Genomic DNA, 18,192 nt, shown 5'->3' on the forward strand with positions numbered 1-18,192 from the left:
GGGTTAGGGCAAAACTCATCAATGGCAAGTAGAGACGCTGAGAAAAAGCGAGTCATCGTTGGCAGGTTTGACTTGGTTTTCTTGAGAAGCAAAGGTGGTTCAACCGGGGAGAAATGACAGGATCACTTTTCAGGCTAAAGGGCGTTTCCGGTTACCTCTGTACAGTGGGGCGCCGGGCACCAAGGAATCGTGCACTCACCTGGCTTTCTGCCTGCAGATGAACAAGGCAACAGCGGCCACCAGCATGCCGATCAGGAACAGCCCGGCGCTCACACCTTCGATGACTCCAAACAAGGGCTCTACAGGCATCCGGACGGACACAATAGACCCAGGCAGGAGAATTAGTGCTAAAGAACTGGGAGGAGAGCCGCGGAAACCCTCTAAACCCCTAAGGACGCTGTTACAGGAAAACTCAAACGATGCCCACGCTGCGGTATCTGCCGTCCGATGGGAGGTGCACCTGCGGCCCGGAAGAGGGGATGCGGGTTCCCACTAGGCAATGGCAGGTCCGTTCTTAGACTTTTTTTTTTTTTTTAAGATTTTATTTATTTATTAGAGACACACACACACACACACACACAGGCAGAGACAGGCAGAAGGAGAAGCAGGCTCCATGCAGGGAGCCCGACGCAGGACTCAGGACTCGATCCCGGGTCTCCAGGATCCCACCCTGGACCAAAGGCGGTGCCAAACCGCTGAGCCACCCGGGCTGCCCCGTCCTTAAACTTTTGAGGTTAATGGGGTTCCACTTACGAAGGAATTTTATACTCACTTGGGCTTGTACATAGAGTTAGGACACTTGAGATAAAGGCCAGCAGTTGGCCACCGTGGTAAAAACGCTATTTCATTCATATGATACAAGTATGATAGTATTGGGGACTTTGGCAGGTTCCAGTGAGTTACTGAGAGCTCTTCAATGAAATTTCATTTTTATTATCTGCTGTGATACTACCTCTGGGAGTCTGTGAATAGTTAGAGTAGCCTATTTTTATTTTTATTTTTTATTTTTTTTGAGTAGCCTATTTTTAAAATTTTTTTTTTAATTTTTATTTATTTATGATAGTCACACAGAGAGAGAGAGAGAGAGAGGCAGAGACACAGGCAGAGGGAGAAGCAGGCTCCATGCACCGAGAGCCCGACGCGGGATTCGATCCCGGGTCTCCAGGATCGCGCCCTGGGCCAAAGGCAGGCGCCAAACCGCTGCGCCACCCAGGGATCCCTAGTAGCCTATTTTTAAAACAGCTTTGGGGCCCCTGGGGGGCTCAGCGCATGACCCCGGGGTCCTGAGATCGAGTTCCACATCGGGCTTCCCGCAGGGAGCCTGCTTCTCCCTCTGCCTGTGTCTCTGCCTCTCTCTCTCTGTGTCTCATGAATAAATAAAATCTTAAAAAAATATAACACCTTTATCAAAATATAACTCACATACCATTCAGTTCACTGATTTAAATAGTATAATTCAATGATTTTTGGGATAGTCACAGAGTTTTACAAACATCACCATATTCAATTTTCCGACGTTGTCACCTCTCAAAAGAAACCCCAGGCCTCTTAGCAGTCATTCTCCATCCTTCCCCAGCCCTGGCAGCCATGAATCTACTTTGTCTTCATAGATTTACCAATTCTGGACACTTGATGTAAACTGAATCCTAAATATGTGGTCTTCGGTCATTGGCTGCTCACACTTGGCAAAATGTTTTCAAAATTCATCCGTGTTGTAGCATGTCTCAGGATTTCATTCTTTTTTATAGGTGACTAATATCTCATTGTATGGAATATATCACATACTGTTTATGCATTCACCCATTGACGGACATTTGGGTTATCTCTATTTGGGGGCTATTATTATTATTATTATTTTAAATATTTTATTTATTTATTCATGCAAATGCTTCGATTTGCCTTTTCTCTAATGATTAATGATGTTGACCATCTTGTCATGTGCCTATTGGCCATTTGAGTATCTTCTCTGGTGAAATGACTATTCACATCCTTTGTCATCAGACCTTTTATTATTGAGTTGTAAGGTGTCAGGTCCTTAGGTGTGTCAGACACGCGAGCCTGATCAGATATTAACTTGCAAATAGTTCCCCCCATTCTGTGGGTTTTCTTTGCACTTGCTTCATGGTCTCCTTTGAGGCACGAAAAATACTAAATTTTGATCAAGTCCCATTTGTCTGTCTCTTTTCTCCTTCCATTGCTGTGCTATCGCTGTCACATCAAGGAAGGCATTTCCTAATCCAAGGTCACAGAATTTTACTCCTACGTTTTCTTTTAAAAGTTGTACTGTTGTAGCTCTTACATTCAGGCCTCCAGAACAGTCCATTTTTGAACGTGCACTTTAAGCCCTTGGATCTGTTTCTTCAGGGTTGCTTTTCAAGACTCATTAAATCAACACGCTCGTGTTTCTTTTAATGTGGTTAATATTCTTTTCTGGATATGTGCTTACTACCTTCCTTTCCGGGACTACACACAATTTCTATGGCTTTCTAAATAGTGAAGAATTGTGTTTACAGTGCCCCTGCTTAACATTAAATTATAAGCAAACACATCTAAATCCTCTTAACTGTGTTCTGATCCCTTTTTGGTTTGAAAAGTGGGAGATTATCCCTATATTTGGCATAAATAGATGGGAGTGTTTGTGAGGCTGAGTCATCTTTTGTCATGCAGCATGAGAGACTGTTTTAGCTATGAAGAAGAACTTCCTGAGGCCAAGCATTGTAGAACCCTGGCTCCAGGGAGAGGCTGGGACAGATGCCGGGGTCAGTCTCCAGGAACAATGTGCTGAAAAATGATGCTATTCTCAGCATGATGAGAATATTCGGAGTCAATGCAGTGCAGAGGTTAAGGGCTCCAGCGGAAAATGCCAGAATTCCAGCTCTACCTTCCAGGGAAAGTTACCCAGGTCCAAGAAGTCCTCTTGGAGCCCTAGGGCTTGACCTTTAAAATGGGGGATGATAATAGTATCTACCTCAAAAGCTTGTATGAAGGCTGGATAAACTATTTCGTGGATAAAAGAGAGTAAATATTAGCTACTGCTATTATTCAGGCTTTCCCTCTACAATTCTAGGGAAGTTTCTTTTATAAATTTATGTAAAATCTTTTAAGTTAACATCTTTTATGGTGTAAAAGCCACATATGATAAACAAAAGGAAAAAATACGGCCTATAATCCCACTACTTGGAGATATGCATTGTTAATACTTTTTTTTAAGTAGGCTCCATACCCAGTGTGGGGCTTGAACTCACGACCCTGAGATCACAAGTTGCATGCTCCACTGACTGAGCCAGCCAGGCGCCCCTCGTTGTGGATACTTTGGTGTTTTATCCTCTAGTCTTTTTTTCCCTACGCATTTCTATGTTTGCACACACGTACATTCCCACCTGTGACTGAAAGCCTTTTGTACTTATATTTTGGCCTGTGCAAGCTCCTAATTTGAATGTTTTTCACCCATCATTTATAAAAACTTCATTTTATTTATTTATTTATCTATTTATTTATTTATTTATTTATTTAAACTTCACTTTAAATTAAAGAAATCCGATACTTCCATCCTTCTTTTCAAGACTGATGCCCATTCAGTCCATTCTCCTTTAGAAATACGAGCGAGGGACCCCTGGGTGGCGCAGCGGTTTGGCGCCTGCCTTTGGCCCAGGGCGCAATCCTGGAGACCCGGGATCGAATCCCACATCGGGCTCCTGGTGCATGGAGCCTGCTTCTCCCTCTGCCTGTGTCTCTGCGCCTCTCTCTCTCTCTCTGTGACTATCATAAATAAATAAAAATTAAAAAAAATTTAAAAAAAAAGAAATAACGAGCGATTTCTCCAATCCAGATCATCCCTGATCCCATAAAGATTGAAATCCTAGTGAAAATGCATGTTCCCCTCACCCTTAGCCCAGCCACCAGACCTCTCCACAGAGGCCCTTGTAAGTGATGAGGTAGGTGGTCGACTGTGCAAGTGGATGGGGACGGTGGCCTTACCTGACTCTGTGGTGATGGGCAAAGAGAAAAACGTGTCTGAATAGAGCGGCTTCGTGAATTCCTTCAGGTCCTCATCGAACAGCTGTGTAAAAGCCCGAATGCTGATTCTGAAAGGAAAACCGGACTTATTTAAGTGCGAATTCACGGCTGACCACAGAAGAGGTGTTCAAGGAGCAACAGGGTGGGCACCTGGTCCATATGTATGCTAGCTAGGACATGAATTATGGAATCAGATAAACCCGGGTTCACTCATGCATGTGTTCATTCATTCATCAAAGGTTTGCTGAGCCCCTACCATGTGCCAGTCCCTGTGCTAGGATCTGGGGAGACGATAAGGGACACAGCAAAGTCCCTACCATCCCAGAGCTTACATTCTCTAGTGTTGGTAGTCAGGTAACGTCTACACAGATTTAATACACCGGATGGTGATCTGTACCACGAAGAGCAGAGCAGAGTAAGGGTGAGGGATGGGGATGGGGATGGGGGACTGGCGCGTGGAACTGCCCTATTCAGTGTGGTCAGTGAAGGGTTCCTGGACAGGAGGACATGTGCCCAGGGGCAAAGGAGGGAGGCCGAGGGAACCACGGTGGGGAAGCCCTGAGAGAAAAGACCAGATGGGGCCCCGCCCGAAGAGGAGGAGGGAGGAATTCAGGATGGGCCTACAATTTGAGCTCAGCTCATTTGAGACAATAATGGCATCACCGATGGAAATGGGGAGCTAAGCTGGGGGAAAGAGGAAGAGCGCTGCTTGGGCTGTGTTGGATTTAGAGTGACAGGGAGACATCGATTTAGAGCTCTCCAGCTGGTGTTTGGAGTTATTGCGATCACGGCGGTTGTCCACACGTCCCTGTGGGATGGTGCCCGGAGCTGAGCTGGCCCTAAATTCAATAAGCCACCAAGATGCAACTTGTAAAAGATAAAGTTGTAACCTCAGCCTGGATGAAAAGTCTACTGTCCCCGTCATGGAACCTTGGTCTCATGGTCCCTGGGTGAGTCAGCGCAGGCGGGCTGGCTGCGCTTGGTTTCTGGGGACATATCTTAGGAAGGGTTAGAGATTGTTCGAGGTGATTAAACAGGATGACAGACAGAAAAGGCTTAGGGGAACATGATGGTTGACTCCGGATTTAAAGAATTCCCATGCAGAAGAGGAAACCGACATCGTAATTTTTCTTCTTGAAGGTAGAGTGAAGCCCAACAGGCCGAGGTCACAAGGAGGTGTAGTCTAGGAACAAAAAGTCACTTTGTAACACCTGGAGTATGAGCTGCTGCATAGGTAGTGAGCTCCCAGTCATCGTGGGTGTTTAAGCAGAGGCTGAGAACCAGCTCTCGGAGGAGCTGTAGGAGAGCATCCCCGCACTCAGTTAAGGACTGCTCAGGCCAGCTCTTGAGGTCTTTCTCTTTCAAATTGTAGGTCTGCTGAGACTATCAGGCTGGATTTCTACGGAGACATTTTCCCAGTGTTAATTTAAATCTTATGAAGGTGCACGGAAGTCTCTTTTTCCTTTTTTTTTTAAATCTAGATTTGTTTAACCCAAAAGTTTCTGGGCGTGCCCTGTAATACTGCTGAACTAGTGTCACCCAAGGCAGATGGTTCTGACCCTCTGTTCCTCCTTCTAACTCGTGCCCACGTCCACGTGCAATCTCGGAGCATGAGCAGGCTGCTGTGGATCCAACACACCTGTCATTGGCATCTCAAAAAGCTACTTTCCAGTCAAAAGTTGTACGTCCCAGGCTCAGCGACTATTGCTGGAAGTATTGTGAGGGGTCCCTGAGGGGTGACAAGCAGTCAGCTTGCGTGAAGTGCGAAGCTGGGGAGCAGGAGCATGCTGCTAACACACGGTGCTTTGGGAAATGAGTCTCTCTGGTGAAAAGAATTTCCAGTATTGGCATAGCAGCTTCTAAGTGTGGAAGGATCCAGAAACATGGTTCTGTTGGAGCATCTCCAACTTCTCCAGCGTAATCGGGAAGTTTCTTCTATTACTTCAGAGATTTGGAACCTGAAGTTTGGAGAGATGTCCTGTCTCGTTCAAGATCACAGAGGGAGGGATGCCCAGGTGGCTCAGCGCTTGAGCACCTGCCTTGGGCCCAGGCCGTGATCCTGGAGACCCGGATCCCTGCAGGGATCCTGCTTCTCCCTCTGCCTGTGTCTCTGCCTCTCTCTCTCTCTCTCATAAATAAATAAATAAATAAATAAATAAATAAATAAATAAATAAATAAATAAATAAAATCTTAAAAAAAAAAGATCACAGAGGGAGCTGGTGCAAGAAAACCAAACTCTGTATGTTCCGAGTCCCAGCCTGGATTTCCTTCCGGCTTAGTTTTGGTTTGACCGCACTGACTTCTGTTGGAGGGATCCCACAAAGGGCCCAGGCTGGGAAGCAGCAGGTCTGAGGTCGAGCTAAGGCTATGCTGCCGATTAGAGGAAGGGTCCCTACAGTTTTTAGGCCTTGGTGTCCTCGTTTATTAATAAAAGGCACTGGACATAAACCTCCACATGTTCTGTTCTGAAGCTCTAGGTGCAAAACACAGACTATGAGATGAATGCAGAGGAGTAAGGACCTCTGGGCAGCCAGAAAGGAGGGGATGACCTAGGATAGGACCACCCTAACCTCAGTGGACCTTAGACCCTTTCCAAAAAGGGATACGGCCACCACCGCTTGGCTGGCTCAGCCAGGCCCGTCCCATCCTGTCTTCCCGGCCTTGTCTTCCCCGCTACCCCCTTCCATGCTCTCTCCCCAGGTTGAAACGGGACTATTTCCTCTTCTCCGAATAGTCGGTGTATTGCCCCCTCTGCACTTTGACTCTGGATCTTCCCTCCGCCCTGACTCTCCTTCTGTCCCTCTCTTGGCATTTTTGAATCCTTCCCTCCTTTTTAATGCTCAGAGCTAAAAATGTCACCTCCTTCAAGAAGCCTTTTGAGCCTTTACAGCATTTGTTTACCCTAGTGCCTTTCAACATCTCTGCCCGTATCTTACAGATGCCTCTGTGTGTGTGTGTGTGTGTGTGTGTGTGTGTGTCAACAAGGTTATTTTAATAAACAGACACACGAGAGTAATGATCTCAACCTTACATGTGTCCAGAATCAGAAATCGACAGCACACAGTTAGAGATCGTGCGGTTCGGCTTCCATGCTGACTACCTGGTTGTGGTCACACTGCTACTCTGTTTAGAATAGAAACGAAACCAGATCAGCACCCTGCTAACCTCCGACCTGCCTCCCACCCACCACGATCTGCTCTTTCTCTTCCTGTATGAACGACGCTAACTATACCCCCAGGTAACAGGAACCTGGTAACAAATGGGAACACATTCTAAACCAGGCATTTCCCATTTCTTTTTTCATTTTCATTTTATTTATTTATTCATGAAAGACACAGAGAGAGAGGCAGAGACACAGGCATAGGGAGAAGCAGGCTTCATGCAGGGACCCGACGTGGGACTCGATCCCAGGACCCGGGGTCACACCCTGAGCTGAAGGCAGACGTCCAATCGCTGAACCACCCAGGTGCCCTGACATTTCCCATTTCTTTTCAATCCGATTTCCCCCCACGTTGTCTCCTGTCTACCTATTCTCTCTAGAAACAGGATGCCTGACAGCACTGAGGCTCATCATCCCGAGACACGCAGAACTGACTGTACCAAGGCCAGGGTTGGCAGTCACATGGGACACCACTGAGCGTCCTGTTCCCCCACCTACTTTGAAAGGCTTTGCCTCCTCTTATCAAGACTTATCTGCCCAGCATGCTTTTCACAGGGGACATGGAGGAAAGTTGTGTTCTAGAAAACAAGTAAGGTGTGAGTTGATTAAGGTGCAAATAAGAATGTATAACTCTTCACAGGGCATCTGGCTCATTCCCTTCTTGGTTCAACAAACATTTAATGAGCGCCTCTTTGGGCCCAGGTACTTGCCATATTGTTTATCTCCTCCATTAGACTGGAACTCCCGTAGCCTGGTGAAGAGGGTAGGTAACCAAAGAGCTACAGGATGCCGGTAAGTAGAGTCTTGGGGGGATGGAGGCTCTGAGTGCTGCCGTGGAAATGCAGCTGGGGCCACCGCCCAGTGTGGGTGGCTGGGTTGTGGGGTAACATGTGGCTCATTGAGGGCTGAGCTGGCTTTTGAGGCGTATGAAGGGACGCACCAGCCCATCAAGGGAGGGGAGGGCATCCCAGATAGAGCAAAAGGGACGTGTGGAGGCTCAGAGGAATCAGAGAGGCATGTGAAGTGAAGGGCAGCAAGTGAAGGGCACTGCAAGTGAAGGGCAACAAAAGGCGGGGCGTACTTGGTGGCAGATGGTGGGAAGCAAAGGAGAGAGAGGCAGTCGGGAGGGGGCCTTATGGGCCCTGCTCTGGAATCCCACCTACTCCTGGAAGGGAAAGGGGACCCCCGGAAGACCTTAACCTAGAAGGGACATGACCAGTTTTGATGGGTCCTCTACATCCCTCCTGTGTTGCTGTGCAGATGGGAGAAGAGAGGATTTGGGAACTGAAATGCCTTTCCGAGGTCACACAGCTAAGTAGCAGCGCCTGAACTCCGTGCAGACTGTCCCAGGCCCGGGCAGCTTCCAGTGCTGGGCCCAGACGGGGGAAATCTACCGCTTCTCATCGCCCTCTCTTAAGTGTAGTAAGGGGCCACCTTCTCTCCATCGCTTTCAGGAACCGACAAACAAGAACCAGCCTCCACCGTCCAACTTGCGAATCAAATAGAGCCTTTGGGAGACTTTTGCTCAAAAATCCTTGATCCCAGTGACGGAGGAGTGCGGCATCTCTCGATTCTTATAGGAACTGAAGGGTTCCCGAGTGCTGCTCCCTCTGACTGTGCCCCTTTGCTCTGTCCACCCCTTTCAGGCAGGCTCATATGGTGGCTTCTCCAAGTAAATGGCACTGATAACTGTGCGCGTGTTTACTCTGTGGATGCCGACTGGCTGGGGTGGCGGTAGCATTTTGGGGTGAGTCCTGGGCAGGGCTAGCTACGTATCTCCTGCTCAAAGTCTCAACGTGAGTCCTCTGGTTTAGGAAAACCGTCAGCCTGCCCATGTTGATTCGGGGAGAGGCTATGAGCACTCTCAGGTGGGATGCCATGCCGCTGTCTCCCTTTGGAGCCCACAGCAAAGTCTCTGCTGGGACTCATGGGGGACATTCAAAATACACAGGAGTCAATAAGACCTGGGCACCGATGAACCAGAGGGGACACTGGCCCACAGGGCACCTGCCCGCACCCGGGAGAGACAGCACATCCTCCGCAGCAGGGCTGATCTTGGACGCCCCGTAGCTTGCAGCCAAGATAGCAGCCAACATTCGCTTTTTCTTGAGGACTCTGCTTGGGATGCTGTGAACCTCCTCTCATACTTGCTTTCGGGGAGTCCGGTGCAGGCCAAGGGCACTGCCAATCCCTACGGCTGGAAGGGCCTGTTGGCTGCGGCAGTGCTTCCTGGGGCCAAGCCAAATGGCTGCTCCTTTTCAAGGGTACTCTCCTTCACACAGGAGCCTTCGCCTTCCACAGTTCTGTGTGGACCACAGAGCACTTTCATCTTTTTATGCCTCAGATGATAAATGAATAAGTGTAATTTCAACCCTCACTGAAAGTAGAAGATGAAACCTCATATTTCTTGGGTCCCCCCCAACTCAGTCTTCCTGTTTGGACATGTTCCCCGTCATTAACATAGTAAATGAATTGTTTGACATGTGCTAAAGAAGTTTCAGGAGAAAGAACAACCTATTAGGAACCTTTGGTTCTTCGTATAATGGATTGGAGCTTTTGCGCAAGGCCGAAGGCCTTGACACGTCACCTTAGTGAATGGAGGCAGGAGCACCACTTTTATAAATTACCCAGCAACATGCACAGCACTATTGTAACACAGGTTATTAGTCTACAGGAGCTCATATGCATCAGATGCCCAGACAGCTGCGCACCCACTAACGAGGCACGTCCCTTCTTTGCAAAATGATGGTAATACGTCTAACCTGTAGGCCGTGCGCGGCTTCAGTGGTCCGTCACAGAATTTCTGCTGATTGGGATCGCATTTTCCACCCAGGCTCTCCATCTCTGCCCCAAGCTTAATGTTAAAGCTCTTGGAGCTGCTGTCAGGACTTTCGGCACATTTGCTGGCAAAATAATCGGTCTGATACATCCGGATGGAGGAATTGTGCCTGTATTCCAGGTAGGAGGGCAGAGGGTGCTGTTGTTCTGGCTTCAGCTCATCACTGCCTGGAGGGAGGAAACCCACAGTGAATGACCGACTTTCTTGTGACTTCGGCGATTTCTCACTAGGTTTCTAAGTCGGCCTCCCCTCTCCCGCCATCTCTGGTTATCTCCAAAGTGCAGACTCTTTGACCTTGAAGGATACTGTGAAATTCTCCTAATGAAGTTAATTTTAATTCACTTCTTCTAAAATAAAAATTAATAATAATATCTGTATACACAGGATGTCATACACACACGTACATGTATTTGTATGCCCACATACACCCATCATTTTTCTCGGAAATAAAACGTGTGTGTTTGAGAGGTTAACTCGTTGCATCAGAGGATAATGTGTTCCAGAACTCCAGAAAGTTGGACACTCCCCACTGTACGAGTCAACCCACTCAATAAGTTCTCTGCCTTGCCAACGACCATTGTAGCTGAGCTAATAAGGAAACCCCTATGACCTAGGAAATAGGGAAGAGATAAGAGAAATCAAGTTCAAGGCCAGAACAGTCACCCACAGGCACGTTCCACGTGCCACACCCAGTCTGATAACTGCTCCGCGTGCAGCTCTCTGTTATCTTGAGTCCAGTGTAATCCTGGCTCAAATTTGGCCCTGCCTGTAGCACGCTTCCCAGAACTCTTCCCTGTCCACCCAGCCTGCTGTGTGTTTTGGCACCGCAAGCTCGTTTTGATGTTGGCTGGAGGAAAGCATAATCAGGAAGATAAATATTACAGAGGTAGGATACCATTTACAGCACACTTCAAGGAGTGGCATTACAGGGGTTCATCACATCCTGGAGCCTCGGTTAATAAAATTCGTTCACAATGAGTGGGTCTTGGAAATACTACCTCGTTGGCAGTAATTGAAGAGGAATGTTGCCTTTGGGATGAACTATAAGCTATGAATGACATTTATACGAGATGGATTGCTCCCTTAGATCACCAGGGGAGCACGGCCCATCTCCACGCACATCAATAATTGAAGCCCACAAGGCTGGAGAACATGAGACCGCCTGCTGGGGTTTGGCTTCCTTTTGGCACTCCCTTACATTCACGTAGTAAAGCTTTGTGCTCACTGTACCTCCATTACATCTAAAATCTCTCCACAGTTCACCGAGTTATCTCTTAAATCCTTATCCACAGATACAAGTAAACATACCTATTTACGAGACATAAGGAAATCTGGGATGCACCACTGACCCTTGAAATGATTTCGTTAATTCTGCATGACCAACTTCAGTACAACTAAATAAAACGTCAAAGCACACAGACCATTACATACCCTGTGAGACTGAAATACTATTCTGCCTAGGAAGTGCCCCAGGCCCTGTCAGGTTTGGACTCTCTCGCTGCCCACAAATGGGTTAAAATAGTCAGGGATGCTAAAGAAACTCATGGGTAAACACCTTAAGCAGTTTTGAAAACTATGAGACACGTCAAATATATTATGACACATCACTGCAGATGCAGACATGTGCTTTGGAGAAACAGGCCACACACGACCTCGGTGGCTAATACAACACTCCAGTAGGTGGACAAATGCCAACCTACTAAGCTCTAAAAATCCTACTTGGCGTCGTCTAGGAGGCTGCCATCACCCTTTCCTTGTCTCTGCCTGGCCTGTAGGAATCAGGCAGGCAGTGAGTAATGTCGTAGACCAGAACTTGAAATTTACTGCTGAAAATTCAGTAGAGAAAGGGAGAAGGCTTTTCGTGATCATCTTTTCCCTCTTGCTGGCTCTTGAAGGTTTTTTGTGAATTGGTGGGTGGTTTGGAAGCGTGTGCTTCCCTGGGGTGTTTGAGATCAGGGTGGGGGAGATGCCGGAGTACGCGGCTGGCTGGTGGCTGCACCGCAGAGTGTCCACGGCGCTGGATGAGCAGTGAGCAGGTGGTGAGGATCAACCAGGCCATCGATGCTCTTCCAGCAGGGCCTGGCTCATCACGAGGCCCTTAAGCGAGGGTCACTGATACCATTGTGGTTGCTACTATTGTTGCTCACCCGTTGCACAATTATCTGTGCAACGGGCTTCTTGCTGAGAGAGCCTGTGCCCACGTATTTGTCACGTCTCCCAGCATCCACTGGAGACGGGGCAGGAAGATATAAAACTTAAGGTTTCTGCTCTAGAACACCTGGCCACAGAAAGAGCCACTAGGGTGGCCTGGGCTGAGGCAACCCTGGGTCTCAGGGCAGAGAATCTGGCGTCACTTACCGTCGGCCTCTCTCACTACCACTGTGAAGTACTTCACAGCTCCGTTGGTGTCACTGAACCAGCTGCAGTTGAAAGTGAAGTTGATGGAGGATTTGCTGATGAGCACATCCTTTTTGTTCACGCGGATGTGTGGTGGTGGAGGAGGGGGCCCTGGAAGGGATGGAGAAGGAATCCGGGGGGTCACAGCTCCACTTTTCCACAGAAACAACAATTGGTGAAATGAAGGTCTCTGCTCACCTACACCAGTGTGTGCGTGTGTATGCCTGTGCATGTAGCTCGCTGCCCTGATGCCCCCCCATGCCCCCACAGGCCGGGCACCTCAAGCATGCTAAGGCCACTTCCTGTGCCTGCTGCTGGGCATCCAGAAGGGTCTGCACCTCCCGGACACTTTCTGGGTCTCTTTCATCCCAGTGACACCAAGTTGCGCTACTGGGGCCGGGAAGTGGGTGGGGGTGCCCCCCAGGAAACACTTACGGTCTATCATCGTGATGGTGCTGCCCTCCACCACCTCGCTGCTCATGCCAGCCGACTGCACCTTGATGGACACCAGGTACCTCTTATGGGGCACGAGCATCATGATGTTGAGCAGAGACTTTTCTTTCTCCAGCTTTCTGGAAAACTCAACTTCTTGGGTGTCCATTTTCCGACACTCAATGCTATAGCCGTCAAAGTCAGAGTCAGGAGGGATCCAAGAGCAGGCAATGGCCGTGGAGTTCTGAGGCCGGCAATGCAGGTTCTGTATCTTGTCTGGCTCTACAGGAGAGAGAGGGAGAGACGGTTTTTTGTTTGGTTTTGTTTCATTTTTTCCCCCCAGCTCCTCTGGGCCCCATTTGCTCTGAGACCTAAATAAGTAATTCTCAACATTTACTTGGGTTGCTTTTCAAGAAAGGCAGTTCTTATGGCTCTCCCAAGGAATTTCTGCTTCCCAGACCATACTTTGAGAAACGTGAAAAATTACAGTGCTGTCCCTTTAGAAAATCACCAGGTGCCAGTGTGATCAGAAACACAAATGCACACTAAATTTAGCACAGGCATGAAAATCAAAGGGCAGAAGTCAGATGGAAGGTGGGACTGAGTAGCCCAAAGGTTAAAAGGGTAGCTTGGCCTGCCTGAATTCAAACTCTATTTATCAGTGTGACTTTGTGGGTGAGTTACTTACCGTGTCCGTGCCACATTTATAAAGTGGGAAAATGAAGAGTACCTACTTCCTATGGGGATTGCGATGGTTCAGTGAGTTGAATCAGGTACGGCCACCCAGAAAACCATGCCTGGCATAGTAATTGCTCAGTAACTGCTGGCTCTTATGAGAAAATTAAGACATGGCATTACTTACTTGTTACCTTCTAGGCCATGGCTCTGTCCCCCTCTTCCATTTTTTTTGCCTTTCCTGCTCACATGCCATCCTCCAGGCAGTGAAACTACCTGCAGTTCTCTGTATCCACCATGCTCTCCCACCCCCTGTGCTTGTGGTCATTCAGTTTCTTCTGTCTGACACAGTGCCTGACCCAGTAGGGACTCAATGAAAGTATCTGATCTCATTAGTTGTGGTGAATGACTCCACAAGAAGTGAGTGGTACAGTCTGTCAAGAAAACACCTAGATGACCTGACCATGCAGGTGAATAATCAAATTCTAGGCCCTCCCCAACTTGCTACGTACCTACATCTCTAATTACATCCTATGAAGCTAAATTGTAGATTTTTTTTTAAAGATTTTATTCATTTATTCATGAGACACAGAGAGAGAGGCAGAGAGACACAGGCAGAGGGAGAAGCAGACTCCATGCAGGGCGCCGGACATGGGACTCGATCCCGGGTCTCTAGGAATAAATTCCTGAGCTGAAGGCAGACGCTCAACTGCTGAGCCACCCAGGTGTCCCTAAATTATAGATATTTAAATTTAATTTTAGCAGCTGAGCCATTTAAAAAAGAAGGGGTCTCAGTTCCCCAATATGTTAAATCAGAGGGGCTCCGGTCCTGTGCTTCAAGTGTGCCTTGGGGGGCCAGGGGTGCTAGGCTGGGTGACCTCCCTAAGACTTCCCTTCCTTGGCTAGCCCTCTGTCCATAGGGATTTCTGAGGAGCCTTCAGGTTCTTGAATAGCACTTGAAAATCTAGTTCTAGACCACCCTATTTCATTCCAGGAGTCAAAAGTCTTGATAAATACTTAATTATAAAAGCCTGCCCGTTGTTTCATTGACCACGGTGGAAAATACAGTAACAATTTTCAGATGGCACTAATCAGTGGCATCACTCCATCGGAAAGGCTCACAAGAGCACTGCATAATGTGGGGAGGGATTAAAAAAATAAGGCTGAAGACAGTTCTGTTTGACCTTTAGGACACCAAATAGGAAAAACACCTTCCAATTCACTGTTGGGTTTTTATAGTCCCTGTTATAAATCTCCTCCTTTTCTCTTTTTTTTTCCCACTTGCCCTTCCTCCCCAAATTAAAATATATGTTTTGTGCATAAACCTTGTAGACAGGACTGGCTACATAACGTTCAGGGTCCAATGCCACGTGAAAATGCAATGCCCTGTGTTCAAAATATTATTAAGATTTCCAGGTGGTGGCAACAGAAAATTAAACCAAGTGAAGGGTCCCTCTAAGCATGGGGCCTGTGTGCCCGCACAGCTGGTGGCCCTGGCCCTGCTTGCAGAATAGATCATAGTGATCTTCCAGGAACGCTGTGTAGACCTAGTAATCCCTCACGGAGCAGCAGCTGTTGCTCCGATTCGGCATACAACCCGCCTTCTCCTTCGTCATAGGACTCTTTGTCCCTAACAACCATGACTTGGAAACACTCAGCATCTTTGTGCCACTGCATGAATTTGTGTTTCACATCAAGGTCTAAAATATTTTGCTAAGTCATAACAGTTTAGATTAGAATGATTTGGGGGGAAAAAAGTCATCAACCTGAAGATTTTTCAGGATGAGGCAATTGGCCTTTGAGGCGAGCAGTAATGGCGTCTTTTCAAACACTAACTGCTCGTTAATCTTTCGAGCTCCTTCCAACCAGACCACAGCTGGAACCCAAAGACACCTTCTCTGTTTAGCTTTGGAGAAAGTCTTTAAAAACACCCTGCCTGATTCGTGATTCTGATAATTTGCTCAAAGAATATGGAAATTTGCTTCCACCTCTTTCCTCAGTTCCATCTCCCCTCTCGTCTGCCTCAAAAGCTTATAAATCTTCTAAGACCTTGGGGCACATCCCCTGTCCTCAAGAAATAAGTGTCTGCTATATGCAAGGTGCTCTTCTAAGGACTGTGAACAGTGCAGAAGTGAGTGAGGCATTAGCCCAAACCTCTAGGAAGGGAGAGGAGTTCAAACCAGCCATAATATGGGGGAGAAAGGAGAATGTGCCAGAAGAAATGGAGAAAGAAGGTGCCGGATGGAGCGCTAGACAACTTTCCGGAGTTAGAGGTGGGCAGGAGTTAGCAAAGGCTTTCTGGCAGAGATGACCCCTCCCCAAGATACCGGGAAAGGGGCCTTTTAGGCAGAGGAGAGCATGAACCCAGGCACCCGGGGTGGGGCTGGGGGCTGGGAAGGTGGAAGATCAGGAGTTACAAGTTGTTCATCATGGCTGGAGCATATGCGTGGGACCCAGAGTCATGGGATGATCCTACACGAGGGTTATGGCCCACAATGGACCACCAAGAGCCCGTCCTGAGCTTGCTGTAAATGAAAATCCTTAGTTCTTTTTCACCGATTTCTCTTGACACTCAACTAGGCAACCTCAAACTGCTCTTTGGATACAATGTGGAGCGCAAGTTATAATTCCTCTACCATTAATGTCTGTTGAATGGGTGAAACAACTACTTGCTAAAATTTCTAATTTTCAACCATGTATTTTATCAATAACCACTATATGATCCAATCTTTGAAACTACATATGCTGGTATCATTGAAAAATAGCTATTTGGATTGAGGTTCCTGTACCGAAAACCTTTGTTTCTCTGGGCTTTGTTGCAACTATCCCAAAGCGCCTTTGGGAAGAAACTGATATATATTTCATGCTTGAAGTATTTTTATCTGCGGGACTTATAGCAATATGTCCTAACTGATCCCTCTGTTTCTAGTTTGCTCCTTTCAATCTATACTCCACACTGTACCCAGAGTGCAAATCTGGTTATGTTATCTCGGAATCTCGGATGCACATCCCTCAGTGACTCCAATCGATTGGGGATAAAGTTAAAGTCACTCCCCCTGGTTCACAAGACATTTTATGATCCGATTTTCCTAATCTTCACCTTTTATGCTCTGGTCAATGAAAATCCTTTCCATTCCTCTATCCTGCCTGGTCTTGGAATATTTTATTCTCTGCCTAGCATATTCTCCATTTCTTTCCCCATATCAACCTAGTGAATCTTATTCTTCTCTTAGGTTTTGATTTGGAGGCTTCTTCTTCTAGGAAGCTCCCTTGTATTGAGTGAGATGCCCCTACCATGAGTTTCTATAGAGCCAAATACTCCTTCCTCACACTTCCCACTCAACCCCACGCTCCCTGAGGGCAGAGATAATGTCTTTATTGTCCACCTTTGTTCATGTTGAAGGCATGAACAAGTCTATACAGACCTCTGTCTGAATTCAAATCTAACCAATCACAAGGAAAAATGTAAATTTAAACAAAGTCTCAAGGGCACCTGGGTGGCTCAGTGGTTGAGCATCTGCCTTTGGCTCAGATCGTGATGTCGGGGGCCTGGGATCGAGTTCTGTATCAGGTCCCTGCAGGAAGTTTGCTTCTCCCTCTGCCTGTGTCTCTGCCTCTCTCTGTGCCTTTCATGAATAAATAAATAAAATCTTTAAAAAATAAAAAAATTAAAAATGAACCTCACTGGAATAAGATGTCACGACACATACTTCCCCCTCACTCCGTCTGAGAACCAAGAGTAGCAAAACATGTCATACTTGTCCTCACAGATCCAAATATTGGCTTGCTGTAGGTTTTCTTGGAGTCACCACTGACAGTCTTGACACTAAATTGATAGGATCTGCCTGGACGAAGACCATGTATGATTCGTCCTTCTGATTTTCTGTTGCTGTAGGGGTTGAAGACTGTGATTGCATCTCGGGGGGACCACTGCAGCTCAAAGTCATCATAGTCTGTCCAGTCTGGTGGCCCCTTCCAGGTGATGGCCAAGGAGGTGTTTGTAACATCCGCAAATGACATAAGACTGGGAGGACTTGGGGCTGCATGTAAGAGAAGGTGAAAAAAAAAATCACATAAACACGTCTCTGCCGGAACAGCTACAGCTAAGAGAGCTGAGTGACATCAGACATACCTCAATGTGCCTCATAGCAAGAGATAATGGGAAAGCCTACCAATAGAAGCTTCTATCTCTAGTGTTTACTATGTGTCAGGTGCTGTCCTCAAATGTGTTCTGTGCATTTTCTTTACTTTTCATAACCTGAGTTTTCTTACCAGGGTGCTGTGGAGCAGGGGTGGGCCATAAATGGGTTACAAGTGTGGAAAGGTATGGGTTCTGTTAGAGTTTGAGGTGTGAGGGCTACAGTCCACACAGTCCTGTCCAGATAGGCTTGTTCCTTGGCCCCAGGGTGGCATGCAGACTAACACTATCTGTGTATGCCCAGGAAATACAATACTTAGGAAGCGTCGCCCATAGCAACGCAATGATGAGGCATGTGTTAATCCCCACTTTACAGATAAGGAAACTGAGACTTCGAGATGCTCCATGACCTTCCTAGCGTCACGAAGGCAAGTGGCAGAGCTAAGGCCCTAGACCTTGTTCCTAGATCTCTCGTGGTGCAGTGGAGAAGGTCTGTTTCCTCTATCCACCGTATCGTGGTGCCTTGCCAAGGT

At 47.3% G+C, this 18,192-nt stretch overlaps 1 protein-coding gene across 6 annotated transcripts in view; it reads right to left on the minus strand.

Moving 5' to 3' along the window:
• Window positions 1-18,192, minus strand: part of PTPRB (protein tyrosine phosphatase receptor type B) — a 119,046-nt gene that overhangs the window by 23,691 nt on the left and 77,163 nt on the right. For 5 of the 6 annotated variants that reach the window (XM_077913833.1, XM_077913830.1, XM_077913834.1 and 2 more), the window contains 6 exons: window positions 17,280-17,561; window positions 12,850-13,128; window positions 12,376-12,525; window positions 9,941-10,184; window positions 3,979-4,085; window positions 200-299 (listed from right to left, as the gene is read on the minus strand). In XM_077913833.1, coding sequence (XP_077769959.1) covers window positions 200-299; window positions 3,979-4,085; window positions 9,941-10,184; window positions 12,376-12,525; window positions 12,850-13,128; window positions 17,280-17,561 — 1,162 coding nt within the window. Of the gene's footprint in view, window positions 1-199; window positions 300-3,502; window positions 3,760-3,978; window positions 4,086-9,940; window positions 10,185-12,375; window positions 12,526-12,849; window positions 13,129-17,279; window positions 17,562-18,192 lie in introns of those variants that run through there. The other variant, XM_077913835.1, reaches the window with a different exon arrangement.

Source organism: Canis aureus, chromosome 11, assembly GCF_053574225.1.
Source record: "Canis aureus isolate CA01 chromosome 11, VMU_Caureus_v.1.0, whole genome shotgun sequence".
Classification (NCBI taxonomy): domain Eukaryota; kingdom Metazoa; phylum Chordata; class Mammalia; order Carnivora; family Canidae; genus Canis; species Canis aureus.